Here is a 14,592-nt window from a genome sequence, read left to right on the forward strand (position 1 = left end):
ATGGTCCTTTCCCATGCCTCTTTGTATGTCATTTCACCTCATTTCAATCATGTTTTCACCTCATTTCCATCCATCCACCCATTATTTGCTTATCCTGGGCAGGGTTGCGGGGGGCTCTGGAGCCTATCCCAGCGTGCATTGGGCGAGAGGCAGGAATAAACCCTGGACAGGCCGCCAATCCATCGCAGGGATTTTGCCAAATTTGAAACGTTGAAATGTACACAACATCAGCTGAACTGAATCCGTTTCGGTGGTGGTGTGACAAGGTTAAGATTCACACTAACAAGTGTTGACAGAGAAAAGACAGGCTGAGCTCTCTGATGAGTCTGATGAGAACATTATTACCCAGAGCAAGGACTCCCGTCCCCAATTGACAACGAGAGATAGAAGCTGTGTGACATTTCAGCATAGCCCAATCAATCAAAAATGAAGCAAAGCCAAAATCATTAGTTTCCCTCACCTGGTATCCATTTTCCGAGAATACTGCCATACGGAGATTTTCAAAGTATTTGTTTCAGAGTATTAACATGATGCTCCGAAGACAAAGCCTATCTGGGCCTCTGAAGTTGTAACTGCTGAATGTGTGTTTTCTGCTTCTCCCCAGTGTTTTGTCAGGAGAACAGTGGATTTTTGAAGTTCTGAAGTCAGAATGTGTCTTTGTAGAAGGGATAACTACCTTCGACATGGAAGTTATTTCATTTACCCACACTGGGAAGCAAAAAAATAGATGAATGATTACAAATAATTAGATGAAAAAATGAAAGCAAATATTTATGTATCCCAACCTTTCTTTAGATTAAGGTTGCTGTTCACATTGTATAGCCCATGTACTGTACATCTATTAATTTGATTACACTATGACTGAATATGCGTAGACTCTGTACTGTTACTGAATCCCCAGTACAATGTCACTACTGTTTCACAGTATGTGAAAATATATAAAAGATTTAAGCTTGGTTGGTGGTCTGATTATCGGTTGGGATAAGGTTAGCAGACATTTGATTTAGGGTCAGATGGAAAGTTTAGAATGGATTTTGGTTAAGACATAAGAAGAGGAATGTAAGAAGATAAGGCAGATAACCTGTGCAATTCCATAATTCTGTTTCACATTAGATAATTAGTAATGAAGTATTCGTACAAATGTAATTAGAATTGTGCTAAGTATAAAGTATAGCCAATTTGGATCATGTGGAGTTAGTGCACACACTTTATACACTATTAAGTAAAACAGGGCCATCTACTGATGAACCTGATTAGAATCGGCAAGCTTGTTAATGGAGGGAAAACAGGTTCTGGACCATTATCAGTATAGAGCTAATTCTCTGTCTCTCTCTCTGCAGCTCAGTGGCTGCTACTGTTATAGCACAGCACATAACCTAATCTAAATGGCTGATACAATGGACAGAACAGCAATTATGAACACACTTCTCAATAGTATCTTGTTTTACATAGACCTTAGCCGAGTGCTGAGCTCAAATATTGAGCCTTACAGACTTCACAGTGAGATTAAGGGACAGAAGGGTAAGTCAGTCTTTTAAAAATATAAACGCTTAGTTAAATTATAAACATTGAGGTGCAATTTGAAATTGTGAGTTTTGTGTCATTTCCACAAGACAGCCAGTGAATTCTCCTTTCTGACTGATTGGGGAGGGCTGTTTAAGCATTGGGGAATGTGTGCGGATAGGGCGTGAGGTGTGGCTACCAGAAGTGATGGGACAGCCAGCTGGTGGAAGGATGCTGAATGGAGAGGTCTGGTGGGAGTGTATGGTGTGATCATTAAGGGGCAGTGCCATTTTGCAGCTCAGAATGCCAGCGTGGGATTTGAATGTAATGTGAGAAGCCAGTGACGAGTGTTCAAAAGTGTTGTGGCATGTGTGGATTTTAGCAGGTTGAAGACCAGGCAGGAAGAAACATTCTGCACAAGTTGCAGTGACATGATGGAACAGACCAGTTAACTGACCAGCAATGTGTAACAGTTGAACAGATGATTGATTGAAAGTTGTCTGTGTAGTCTCTTTGGAGAGGAAGGGCCAGATTCTCCTGGCATTGTAAAGGGAGAATCTGTAGGTCCTTCTTTTAGCCAGCTATCCAAGCTGCACTGGTTCACAATTAAAAATTGTGCAGCACCCTCAAATTCACAATTGTCAAAATGACCCCTAGTTGCAGTGTAGACAAACAACCATTACAATTCACTTTTTTGTATTTAAATAGTGGACATAATTCATGTTTCAATTTAAGCCACTATGAAAGTACTTACCGTTTTACATGGTGTCGAAAGCCGTTACTGCGACCGGTCCAACATGTCAGATATTAATAGTTGGAGATTAAGTCTACTCGTACCCAAGCCTTGGTGCCATTTGGGCTTGCTGGGCTGAACATATGGTGTTCTCTCTGTGTTCGTTAAATGACTGCCTTTTAGAGATTCTTCCTGCGTCTCGCTGGGCGTAATGAGGGTCTCTCTGGCCATCAGGAAGTCCTGTCTCCCGAAACCCCCTCCCCTCCCACATCACTGTCTTTCCAGCCCACTTTTCCAGTCCAGCCGCTACCCAGCTCCGTAGAGAAAGGCTGACTGATGCTCACCCAGGGGGCTCTGTTTTTTGGGAGGGGAATGAGGACACTGTCTCTATAATTAAGTATTGTTTGCCATTCACTATTGACAGAGTGCTAATCTGCACGGGCCTTTTATGTGTTTTGCGATAGCCATCTTTTTGGCGCTAATTGATTTTCAGAATTTTGTCCCTCGATTAATACCTGCTGTTTCGGTGGACAAGGCGAAAACAGGATGGATGCTAAACAGAGACCTATGTGTAGACAGCACTTGTCAGGAGAAAGGCGAGTGGTGATTTATTATGTGTGCGCGCACACAAATGTGTGTGTGTGTGTGTGTGTGTGTGCGTGTGTGTGTTTGTTTGTTTGTGTATAATTGCTATTGTTTTTTCCAATAACCTCAAAAGGACTTAAGTGTTTCTCCATAAATGCTGTTGCTGTTTTATGGTGAAGTGCTGGGCAGGGGGTTGGTTAGTGATGGGGGTGGGGGGGTTCCTGAGAAGGAGGTCCTCTGGGGCTGCTGGATTGTTCCTGGGCACTGTGCTGCTGGAGATAAGAAATTTTCTAAACATTCAAAATTGAATGGAGTCCACAAACCCAATCAGAGTAAAGCAGTTTTGTTCAGAAGGGGGGAGGCTGTGGTGTAACTGGGCCGTTTGAGGCTGAGAGATCTAGCTGATTTGGTGGAGCTGAAATCGAAGATGATTTCAGGACATTATGTTAGACGTGGATAGGCATTAGTGTGTGTTTACCTTCCTGCACCGAGAGGTCTAAAATAAAGTAAGTAGGTAAGAAAGTGGTGAAATAAATAAATAAATAAATAAATAAAACGAAAAAGCAACAGTAGACATGAAGTGGGGTGGAGAGAGATTGGAGCAGGCAAGGGGCTCTCTCTCTCATGGTTGTCACTCAGACAGCAGTTTTATGGCTTTTTCAGCTTTATTAGACTGAACAGTGTAATAGACAGGAAGAATGGGGAGCAAGAGAGAGGGAGAGACATCCAGCAAAGGACAAACGGCCGGATTCGAACCTCTGACATTGCAGCTAGTAAGAGCGTGTGGTCAGTGCTCTGCTGGCTATGCCACAATGTACCGTCTGTGAGTGGCTGCTCAGAGGAGGGTCAGAGTAAGGGCACGCTCTTTCAATGAGAAGCCGTTAAAATGCTGATATCTTGCCCCCTTCCCAATCATAAGGTCTCTTTGTCTCTAATGCTTTTTATTTTCTGGCTGGTCCTTTCGTTGTGTATTTTAGTTTTTATGGGGTTCAAAAAGCCAATCTGATAAGAAAAGGGCTGTAATAACCTTTGTACTGTGCATGTTTTCATTAGCATATTTTTATTATTCCTGTAATGTTGAATTTTTGAACGCAGGCTTTTTTCCTTTTACTGAAAAAAGAAACAAATAATTATATACATAGTCCTGTCACCTCTTCCAGGTAATGACATGGTGTGCTCTTCTGTTGAGTTTTTATCTATTCAAGCAAAGGAAACTACTTGTATTACCGCTGTCATTTTCAGAAGCAGGGAGCTGTCATGTTTTTTTTGAAGAAAGTGGAATAGAATGCAATAATAGCTGGTATGAGATATTATTACTCACAGGTATACAATTGTTCTGAAAATGATGGCTGCTTAAACAACATTTTGCCTTACTGCTCCTGGTCTGCTCCTGGAATCTGTGTTCGACCCATGTTGTATTGATTTGCCTATTTATATTACTTATTATAAATGTATGTACATTGCTTCGTGGAACCACCAATGAGAGGCATACAGTTGGCTTGGGCACAATGCATTGCATGATGACTATGAATACATTTAATTGTTCACCGTCCACTAAATAAATTAGTAAATAAAAAAGGGCCCCTGAGTGGCCGTAAAAGGCAGTCAGCAGAAGCACAGGCTTCGCTCTGTGGCCGTGACATTTCAGTTTCCAGCCCCAGCTGCCACCGGAAGCCTGTGATGAGTCTGCAGTGGTGGAACCCGAATGGCTTCGGCCTGCCAGGGCTGGCTTAGGTGGCTTCAAAATGGCCAGGGTTCCTTGGCTCCCTGCTGTATTAGTTCCTCCCAGCAACATGCCAGACACCCACTCACAATCAATTGTAAAAAAATAAAAAGAAAAAAAAATAGGAAATGAAAATGGCGGTGTGTGTGTTTGTGTGTCCTTTCAGTCAGAGTCAGATGGTGATGGAGAAGATGGCTTCACTGAGGAACGCAGTTCTCTAAAACTAGAGTTTGTTGATGATCCAAACTTCAAGAACAAAGTCAACTATTCCAACACAGCTGTGCAAATCCCTACGGACATCTACAAAGGATGTGAGTAGAACACAGATTCTTCACCAGCTTTCTCTGCACTTCATTCAGCTTTTTTTGTATATATTTGCAACAGAAAAAAAGGGTGTGGTGACATCAGTACTTCTCACATAAATTTTGTATTCTAGTTCATTCCTTGACTGTGCAAATAGTAGACAATGGTGTCTATGAACATATAGATTAGGTTGGTATCATTCAAGCATGCAAGGCACCATAATCCCTGCTGTAATTCTAATGCAATGTTGTCGATAACCAGAAAATGGGTGACAATGAAAGCAATGTCTACCACTTTCAAAGGTGACGTTTGGAGTCTGTGGTGTCTCTGAGACTAAAGCAAAGCCACCGTCACATTCACACCATTGTCCTCCGGCAAATGTCCATTCAGTGTAAAGTGGGCCCCTAACTCTGGATTAGCTCAATGTCCATTGGCCCACACCCAAGGATTTATGCTGGGCCAGTTGCTGGTTGCTTCTGGCGGAAGACAACCAAAGTAGCCCATTGAGATCCCTCTCTACTGACATCTGCGGGTTGATGGGTGGGTGTTTTGGCCGTGGTCAATGGGGCTGCACAGAGAGAGAGACTGAGTGGTGGCAGAGGAGAAATTGAGGGAATGTTGGGAAAGTGAGAGACTCGTTGAGCAAGGTGGAAGATTTGAGGCGGGAGATACGTGAGGGCGCTGCGAGAGGAGAGAGAAGAATAGGGGGAAACTGTAATAATATAAGTGCAAAATGTTTCTTTTTATTATTATTTTTTTCTTCTTTTTAGCAGCTAAATGAGTCTGTGGTGGTGTCCTGGTTTTATTTGTCTGTCTGGGAAGGTGGCCATTTATTGAGATTGAATCTATTCCCAAAGCACAGTAATGAACCATTTTATGATTCATTATTCCAGTGCTGATTATAGCTGCCTGGACTGAAAACTTTCTAATTAGCTCAGGTCAAACATTCAGACATTTTTTTCCCAATTATCAATGCTTGTTACAAAATGGATACCGGAAGCTTTGTGCAGGAAAATAATTCAGCGTGCTGAAGAGAGTTAGGAGTTGATTGTGTCCAGGGTGTTCTGGATTGGAAACAGCTGGATTCATCTGATACCTGGGTATAATTGTTATTTGAATACCCAGTATGCTCACCAGTAAAATTCCTGCAGATTTCAGGTTATAATTTTAAATGAAAAAGCATTTTTTGTCAGAATATTCAGTGCAGAATTATCCTTGGTTGCCATATTTTGGTTTGGGACATGTTTCTTGTTTTGCCAGATCAGTGTTTCCCATATAATGAATTTATTTGAATGAATAAATGAATTAATCATTACATGAATATAGCACTTTTCCAAATGCTCAAAGTGCTTTACAGTGATGAGTGGGAACTCACCTCACCCACCACCGACTTACTTTAATTGAAATTGAAGAAAATCATTGTGTTTAGAAATTATTATTATTTATTTATTTCTTTTTGGATATAAGGCACCAATGACTTTAAAGCCCTTAACTTACGTTTCAAATTTGTTTATGAACTTTTTCAAAACGTTATTTCACACGTAGATTTTTCATGTAGCCACGCTGTAGTCTCCCTGGCGTACAGAGTGATTAATAGGAAAATGTGGTTATGACAGTAAAATAAGAGAGTGACTAATTGTGCCTCTAGAGGAAAAAGCCAAAAATGTCCAGGAAACTTGAAGTCATTTGAATGGAAGTCATTTGAATATATTATTTTGAATAATTCCCTTACCCTCTTGCCTTTGTTGGAAAGTTGATGGCAAGTCACTGTGCAAGAATGTGAAGCTGGTAGAAATGTAAATGTTTTAAATACCACACATTCACACAAGTATGGTATATTTATAGGCAGTTTTATCCTAGCTGAAAATGTATATTGAAATATAATATTAATTCTAATAATTCAAACATCTTTATCAATGTGTATTTGAAAGTGAAATCCACAAAAGATCATTAGCCAGGCTGATCAGGATTGACATATGAACGCTTTAGTCCACCCAAAAGCCAAAGCTAAGTCCTTAGAGAGCATTATTTCTACACAGACTTGCTGTTTCTACTGTATATTAGCAAACAGTGTTATGCTTGTGAGTCACTGCCATTGGACTAAATACAGTATCCACTTTATATAAGCTAACTTTATTGGCATATGTATTATTAATCCCATTAATTCTACTGTCCTTGGATGGTCTGCACAGTTGAAATTCAGAACCAGACTTACTGAGGGAGGCATTGGGCAAACTGGAATCCTTAGCCGATCATAAGACGCATATATCTTATCCCAGAGAGATTGAAATGGATGTGGGGAATAGAGAATGCCACAGGGTTTTAAGCTGAGAAAAGACAGATTTTAATCGAAGGAGATTTTAAGAGAATGAGAAAGTCATTGAAGCGCAAAGGTGTTAAATAACTGTGCTCAAGTGGATACGGAGTGGGTAAATGTTCACTCCCTATTTTCAAATTTTAATTAAAACACACAGATGAAATGGAACCAGGTTGAAAGCGGTTACCTTTAAGAAAAATAAACTGTCTGTCCCTTCAATAAAGTGAAGATAAACCAGATAATTCTATAAAGATGGACCCATCGACAGTACAGTGCTCAAAATGCAGCAAACCTTGAGGTAACATCCTATGGTGGTCCTTCATGTTATGCAAATTAATTGGCACTGGCACAGCACTTGTTCGTTTAATGTATACCACTTATCAAGTGCTGGGGTATTTTTCCTTAATTTCACGTGACTGTATGCATGCCTGCATATAGTTTGTGTGTGCATGTAGTGTATGCGTGTGCGAGTGAGAGTAAAAGATATGTCATTGAATTTGGGTCCCTCGGCCAAAGGGTCTCATTATAGGAGAAAATGGGAATATATTTCATTTACTTTTCAAACATAAAGATTTTGAAAGAGCCTTCTGAAATAACCAAAACACTCAGAAATGAAAGCCTGTGGAAAAGCTAATATTGACCTTTGCAATTTCATTCTGTGCCAGTTTTTATTGAAGGTCCTCACTCAATAAAGTGTATATGTATGTATATATATATATATATATATATATGTGTGTGTGTGTGTGTGTGTGATGTGTTTGGTTAGTAGATGCATAAATAATGAGTAAATAAGTACACAAATAAGCAAGAGAAAGATAAGAGAGCAGAGAAAAATATTTTTAAAGATGTGATGTTCTTTCTTCTGTAGCAGATAGTGAGCAGTGTGGGAAGGGAATGAAAAGAGTGATTATGGCACTTGTGAAGGTCAGTGATGGGGAGCACAAATGGGAGAGAGAGAGAGAGAGCAAGGGAGGGGGGAATGGAAACATGCGTGTGTGAGAAACAGAAAGACAGGGAGTAGTGAGAGGACAAAACTGAGAAAGGGCCTGAAAGAAGGGGAGTGAGGCTACAATTTGTATATAAACATCTATCAATAAACATTTATAAACACTGGCATGAGTATACAAATTACATTACATTACATTTATTTAGAAGACGCTTTTATCCAAAGCGATGTACAGAAGTGTATATCGAGGTCATTGGAACAACTACAAAACACAGGTTTGATAAGGTACAATACTCATTTCGTACAGTTATGCATAGCGAAGAACACAGTTCTTATTCTGACCAAACTTATGCTAAGTTAAACAAGGGGGAAGTACAATGCTACTACAATATTAGGACGAAAATACAAATTACAATAAGGGCTGGGATAGATCATTGATTATTGCGATTTCAATCCAAGACAACACATACACAGTAATTTAAAATGAAATAAATTATTATTATTATTATTATTATTATTATTATTATTATTATTATTATATGATAATGTCAGACTTCACCAACAGCTTGTTACAGTCTGAGGGATGTAGAGTATGTAGTTACCGAATGTCCACAGAGGGAAACCAGTCCCCAAGATAATCAGTTCCACACCATTATTTTTACTGCAACCCTCATTAAGGGCAGTGGCTGTAGCAGAACAATCGATAGCACATTCATAGGCCTTATCCTTATTTTAATATTTGTTTAAAGGGGGAATAAGGTTCTATCGGCTGAAGGAAGTTGTGTCTGCTACATGAAGGGAGAATTCGGTAAATGGTTGTTATTACATCAACTTAACTCCGCCGAATATTGATGAAGCGCTCATTGTGTTGTAAAACAGCTAATTATGTCATCAAAACACTTTTCTTTAACTTCCTTTGGGGAGCTGTTTGAATACCACATCGAGGGGTTCTTTATGCTTGTGACTGGATAATTAGACACATCCTGGTACAATTGTTGGTCTGTCCAATCAGTGTGTTCCACCGGGGCGGTTCTGTTGTGAAGCAGTATTGTGAAGGCTGGTTTGTGGTGTACATTTTTGCCTTCTTTTAAAACAAGCCTGATTTTTTTGCAGTCCATCACATAACACAATGTTTTGAGGCTGCTTTGTGGGCAGTGTCTGATTTTGTTGGATCATTTGCCACGTATAGCCACAATCACATTCAGAAATTGAAACCATCTACCCTGAAGATGCGGATGAATTTACATGTCTTACAGCCTTCCCTGCCAAGAAGGATTTCCAGGTTTAACAAGGGCAGTGTTAATTTCCTAGCATGGAGAGGGATAGCATTAATTCAATAGCATTAGCAGAGGGTTCGCTAATTCTCCACTGCCTCTATTGATCACCTTCTCTGAAACCAGCCAGATTTTAAGGGAAGGGGGAGATAGAGGGGAATGATGTTTATTTATATTTTTCCCCTTGATTTCATTCACCACCAACCAACCTCCTCCCTCCCCTTTCCACTTCCCCATGTGCAAAAACAAACCTGACGCCCCCACTTTCAAGCTAGTGAAGGGGCACTATCATTTCACCACACACTAATTAAACCACTGACTACACCACCCACCACTTCACCCGCCACTAAGCACACTAATTACATTTTATTTGTTTATTATTTACTGTATCGCCTTTAATTAAAAACGCAATCAGTTTTGGTGGAGGAATGCTTATTCCTCCCCCATTTCTTGTTTCATATTTATTATTTTTGAAAATAATTTCCTTATTTAGTTTTCTCTCTCTCTCTCGCTAATCTTCGACTGCCAAGCAGACACGCGTGTGTGGAATGCAAAGCCTTAGAATGTGCAGTTTGCGCAAGAATGGTCCAGTTCAGACATCCTCAAAATGTTTCTGTTTCCCCTGGAATCGCTAGTCATGTTGCTCTGTGTAGGCCCAATCCCCTTTCACTTGTGTGTTGGAATGAGATATTATGGGCCTTAAAGATTCAATTTGAGATCAGAGAGACCTTAGTACTAAAGAGAAATGCCGATCAAGAAAGACTCCAGTTGGTTTTAGTTAAATAATATCCAATGCGAAAGAGCCATAATGGAGAGTGTACATGGTTGTGGATGGGTGTATATTATATTATATTATATTATATTATATTATATTATATTATATTATATGTGATAGCATACAGAGCCTCACTGTATTCGTAAAATTTAGTTGAGTATGGGTATATTTGATCTGGAGCCAGCTGGGATGGAGACATATATTCATTCATGTTGTAGGAAATTTAGCTTAGTAATGCTATCTGTCATGCAAGAGTCGACTACTTCTGAGATATGTTTTTTATGTACTAGTTGGTGGTGGAGATGATGATAATGGTGATGACGATGATGATGATACTTTATGAACTGTTTTTCTTAGGAAGTACTGTATAATCTGGTGAAAAGGATGACTCTGAAAGTATGATGTAAACACTGTGCACATATTCCCTGTTTGTACATTATATTTATTTATTCTTAAAGCAATGCAGTTTACTGTATGAATAATATACTTTCTGTGGAGAGACATAAGGCTGGATTAATGTTGGCTGTAATGTATAATTCCAGTATGACAGGGCCGCATTTCAGTGGAGCCAGGTAGCTTGCCCTGAGTCAAACATAAATAATACCCATGAAGAATGATTTCACAGAACGATGCTCAATAAATCCAACAAATAATTGTTTCCTCTGCTACGATTCCAGTCCCACTTCATAAAGGGCACGAAAGCGCTCGGTTCTAAATGTCTGAGAACATTGCCCTTGATAGATTACCTTTTAAAGATATCATTGAGATGGATTTTTCAAATGAAAGATGAGCCCAATAACATTTAGGGGCCACGTCAACCGCCGGCCCACATTTTTCCCGGGGGGAGATTTTTCTTTTTATCAACTGTCCGGACAAGTCAAGATGGGCACATGAAAAATAAAATGGAATAAATCAAACGAAATTAGTCTGCTCGTGTTTCCTTATCTCCGGATGCTCATATTCTTCACGTGATAACGTACGGGGGGGACAATAAATCCTGAAAAGCATGGCGCTCGCATCGCTTAGTTATTTGTTTTTTCCAGAGACTGTCCCCCCTGACAGTAGAGGTGGTCTCTGTTCGCGTGCGGGCCGCGTGACGTGTCCTGGTGCTGTTCGTGCTCCGGCCCTCGTTCTCCCCGCCGTGCCCTTGGCTGCAGCGATAGTGGCGAGGTGAATAACCATCCGCGCGTCCTACGCCCGGAGGCACGCCGGAGGGCGCGTCGTTCCGCTCACCGTTGGTCTCGACGGCTGCCAGATGGCAGAGCACCAAACAGCCACGCCGACTCTTTCCAGCCTTGGACAAATTGTCTTTTGTCTCCTCTCGCACACGCCCTGCGCAATGTGAGATGGAAGCGCAAGCTCTGCACTCGCTGGTGTGAGAGAGGGGGAGACTGCGCCATGGCCTGAGCGTTCTTGGGCAGCTGCTCACCTGACCCTCATGGTTTGTGACTCCGACTATGAAAGCAGAAATTGTTACTGTTCCAATAGCAGTAGACTGAGGGCCTGTTCCCCTATAGTACCATAATCAGCACATGAACATGGGCCCAGTCTCATTGTGTGTGTATGTAGCACACTCTGCTAAGAACTGTGGCTGAAATTCACCAACTCAATGAGAATCTAAGAGTTATTTAATATCATCCACCTCTGTGTCTACCACACCTATAAATTATTGCTTGGGAACCCTGTGTTCTTAATGGTAAAGACTCCATGGGATCTTTACAAAGTTTGGGTCACAGAAGTCTATGTTCTTTTCTCTAGTGCATTTCTCTCTCTCTCTCTCTCTCTCTCTCTCTCTCTCTCTCTCTCAATTTTCTCCCCCCTTTCTCCATCTCAGTCTCTCTCAATACTTTTTTTATCTGAGGACATGCTGCTCGGAGCTCCCAAGTTCAGACGCTCCCCTTGGCGACAAGAGCAATTTATTTCACATCTGCTTGGCACCTCCAGTCACACTGTTGGCCATCAAAAGCTCTGTGTGTGTGTGTGTGTGTGTGTGTGTGTGTGTCCATGTGACAGGCAGGCTTCAGAAGCTCACATCTCTGTGGATATTGGGAGAGTTTAGCCATGAAGGAGCGTTTCAAATCATAAGACATAGGGCACATCTATAAATAATAAAAACAATAAATAACCAATGAGTCACAATCCTGCGTCTAGCATGAATCAGCTGCAGTGTATGAGGATGCTGCAATGCGTGGGTAAAGTGTCTCCTAGGGCTTGTACAGATTTAATCAATGCTACAGGCCTCGTTGTATGTGTGTGTATGCATCTTGTGTTTAATTTGCTTTTTCTGGTTCCCAGTGTAGGCTAAATGTAGTAAGCCTCGTGTGGGCTTTAATCACAGCAGGTTTACAATTCCACTGCATGCACATTTAGTTAATGTTCATAGCAATCGAGGTGAAGCATTTCGCTCAAGGGTGGAACAACAGAGTCCCACCTGAGATTTTAAACGTCAGTCCTCATGGTCCTGGAAGCAGAGCTCTGTGAGAGACACGGGTCAGCAAGAGGGCACAGTGGTTGAGGAAGTTGACACATTCATTTCCCAGGTGCACCACTGCTGCTGTTCCCTCCAGCAATCTAAAGTAAATTGCTTCAGTAGGAAACACGTTCAGCTGTACAAGCGGATAATATGTAAAAACGCATGTTACATGTGTGGCCATGGCTCCGCATCTACCAGGAGTGTGGACGATGTGCATGGCTTTCTTGCCCTGGCCACATGTAAGTGAGGCCTACCGCAGTGTGGGGTCGGGGCCCAGCGTGTGCTGTGAGCTGAGGATTACGGGGCCAAGCGGGGCCCCGCCCCTTGCTCTCCGAGAAAGCTGACAGCTCGTCAAAAGGAAGATCCGTAATTGAAAATCCTGAGAAAAGAGGATAATGATCATTTATTTGTGTGAAATTTAAAGAAGTGCAGGGGAAAAAGCTCGCCTGGCGGTTCAGGAGCTTATCAAGCCACGGCTGGGTGGTTAATTAAATCAAAAGTCACACAAACACTGACTGGTGCTTTCCCCAGCTCAGCAGCTCCCATTGCTCTTCATTTAATCAAGCTGGCATTAAACTGCTGATTGCACCACACATCCTTTGACTTCTGCATAGCTATTAAATAATAATTGAAATTATTACCCTGCTGCATCAGTCAAAGAACATGGAATGCATTTTGAGATGGACAGAGTGTGTTAAGAGAGAAAATCCTGAAGGGAAATACTTTGAAAACCGCAGACCAGGGACCCTTCACAAAAAAAATAACAATAATAATTGCCCAAGAAAATAAGTATACGCCTCAGAACTCACAGCCGACCCGGGTGCAAAATCACATCCTTTAATTTGTGTGTCGGGCTACGTGGATCACTGTTACACTTCAGCCCTTCATTCATCATTGTCTCTTAGTTTCATCTACCCCAGTGCTCCCAGTGGATGGGGTTAACTGAATGAGAGTGGCAGCTGAAAATGCCTGGATACACTTTCAATGTGGCATGCCAACCCAAGCTGCGATTTGTGTCACCTTGCCTTGGTTGAGAAAAACATCAGGTTTTATTGTTAGAGGGGAAAAACTGGTGGAAATGAGGCGTGGTGGGTAATGAGTCACTGTTGTTACCATAGGGTTGTTTGATCAGTTCTTATGTGAGTACCACTGAACAGGGCATTTAACCTAAACTGATTCAGTCTTTAAATGCAAAATGTGTGAAAATGCATGCTTTATACAGTATCCGTCCTGTGATATGGAAGCTAGAATTTCAAGAGCTGTGCAGGATTCTACAGTCTATAATTCTGCACAGTTCTTGAACTCACACTATGAAGTACTGTACATCGCTAACATTTAAAGGTCTTAATATTTGACATAATCTGATGGTAGAGGTAACTGTCATTCCTTCCCGCTTGTTTCCAGCTCCTGTGATCCTCAATGAGCTGAACTGGACCCAGGCCTTGGAGAAGGTCTTCATTGACAACAGCAGGGAGGACCCATCGTTGCGTTGGCAGGTGTTTGGCAGTGCCACTGGTGTCACCAGATACTACCCAGGTACAGTGCCACCCTGTGTTTCTGTCTACTGCCAGAATGCTTTGCAGGCCTACAAGGACACCAGGTTGTCACGTGTCCCTGTGAACATAAACATAGCGGTCTTTTGTGATGTCCGCTCATCTACACATTAGCTAATTCCTACTGAGATGACAAGTATATTGTCTGACAGGTAATGAGTTGCTGTGCCTATCCATTTCTATACAGCTGTGGGAGTCTGGCACATTTCAGGCCAACTACAGCATGATTCTGTTTTTGTCCCGTCTACAGCCACACGATGGAGAGCCCCCAATAAGATTGACCTGTATGACGTACGAAGGCGGCCTTGGTAAGCCTTCCCCGTTTCCAGTTTTCTACTTGCTCAAATTGTCTTTTCTCACTGATGAAGAATGTGTATTGTTGAACAGTGAGACAGTCCCAACTCCCT

The 14,592-nt window shown here is 41.5% G+C and overlaps 1 protein-coding gene across 4 annotated transcripts in view; it reads left to right on the forward strand.

Moving 5' to 3' along the window:
• cacna2d2a (calcium channel, voltage-dependent, alpha 2/delta subunit 2a) overlaps nucleotides 1-14,592 on the forward strand; it is a 232,309-nt gene that overhangs the window by 157,065 nt on the left and 60,652 nt on the right. For all 4 annotated transcript variants that reach the window (XM_035383011.1, XM_035383010.1, XM_035383012.1 and 1 more), the window contains 3 exons: nucleotides 4,711-4,855; nucleotides 14,037-14,168; nucleotides 14,436-14,493. In XM_035383011.1, the coding sequence (XP_035238902.1) occupies nucleotides 4,711-4,855; nucleotides 14,037-14,168; nucleotides 14,436-14,493 (335 nt within the window). The remainder of the gene's footprint in view (nucleotides 1-4,710; nucleotides 4,856-14,036; nucleotides 14,169-14,435; nucleotides 14,494-14,592) is intronic.

The sequence above is a fragment of the Anguilla anguilla genome, chromosome 11 (genome assembly GCF_013347855.1).
Source record: "Anguilla anguilla isolate fAngAng1 chromosome 11, fAngAng1.pri, whole genome shotgun sequence".
NCBI classification, from domain to species: domain Eukaryota; kingdom Metazoa; phylum Chordata; class Actinopteri; order Anguilliformes; family Anguillidae; genus Anguilla; species Anguilla anguilla.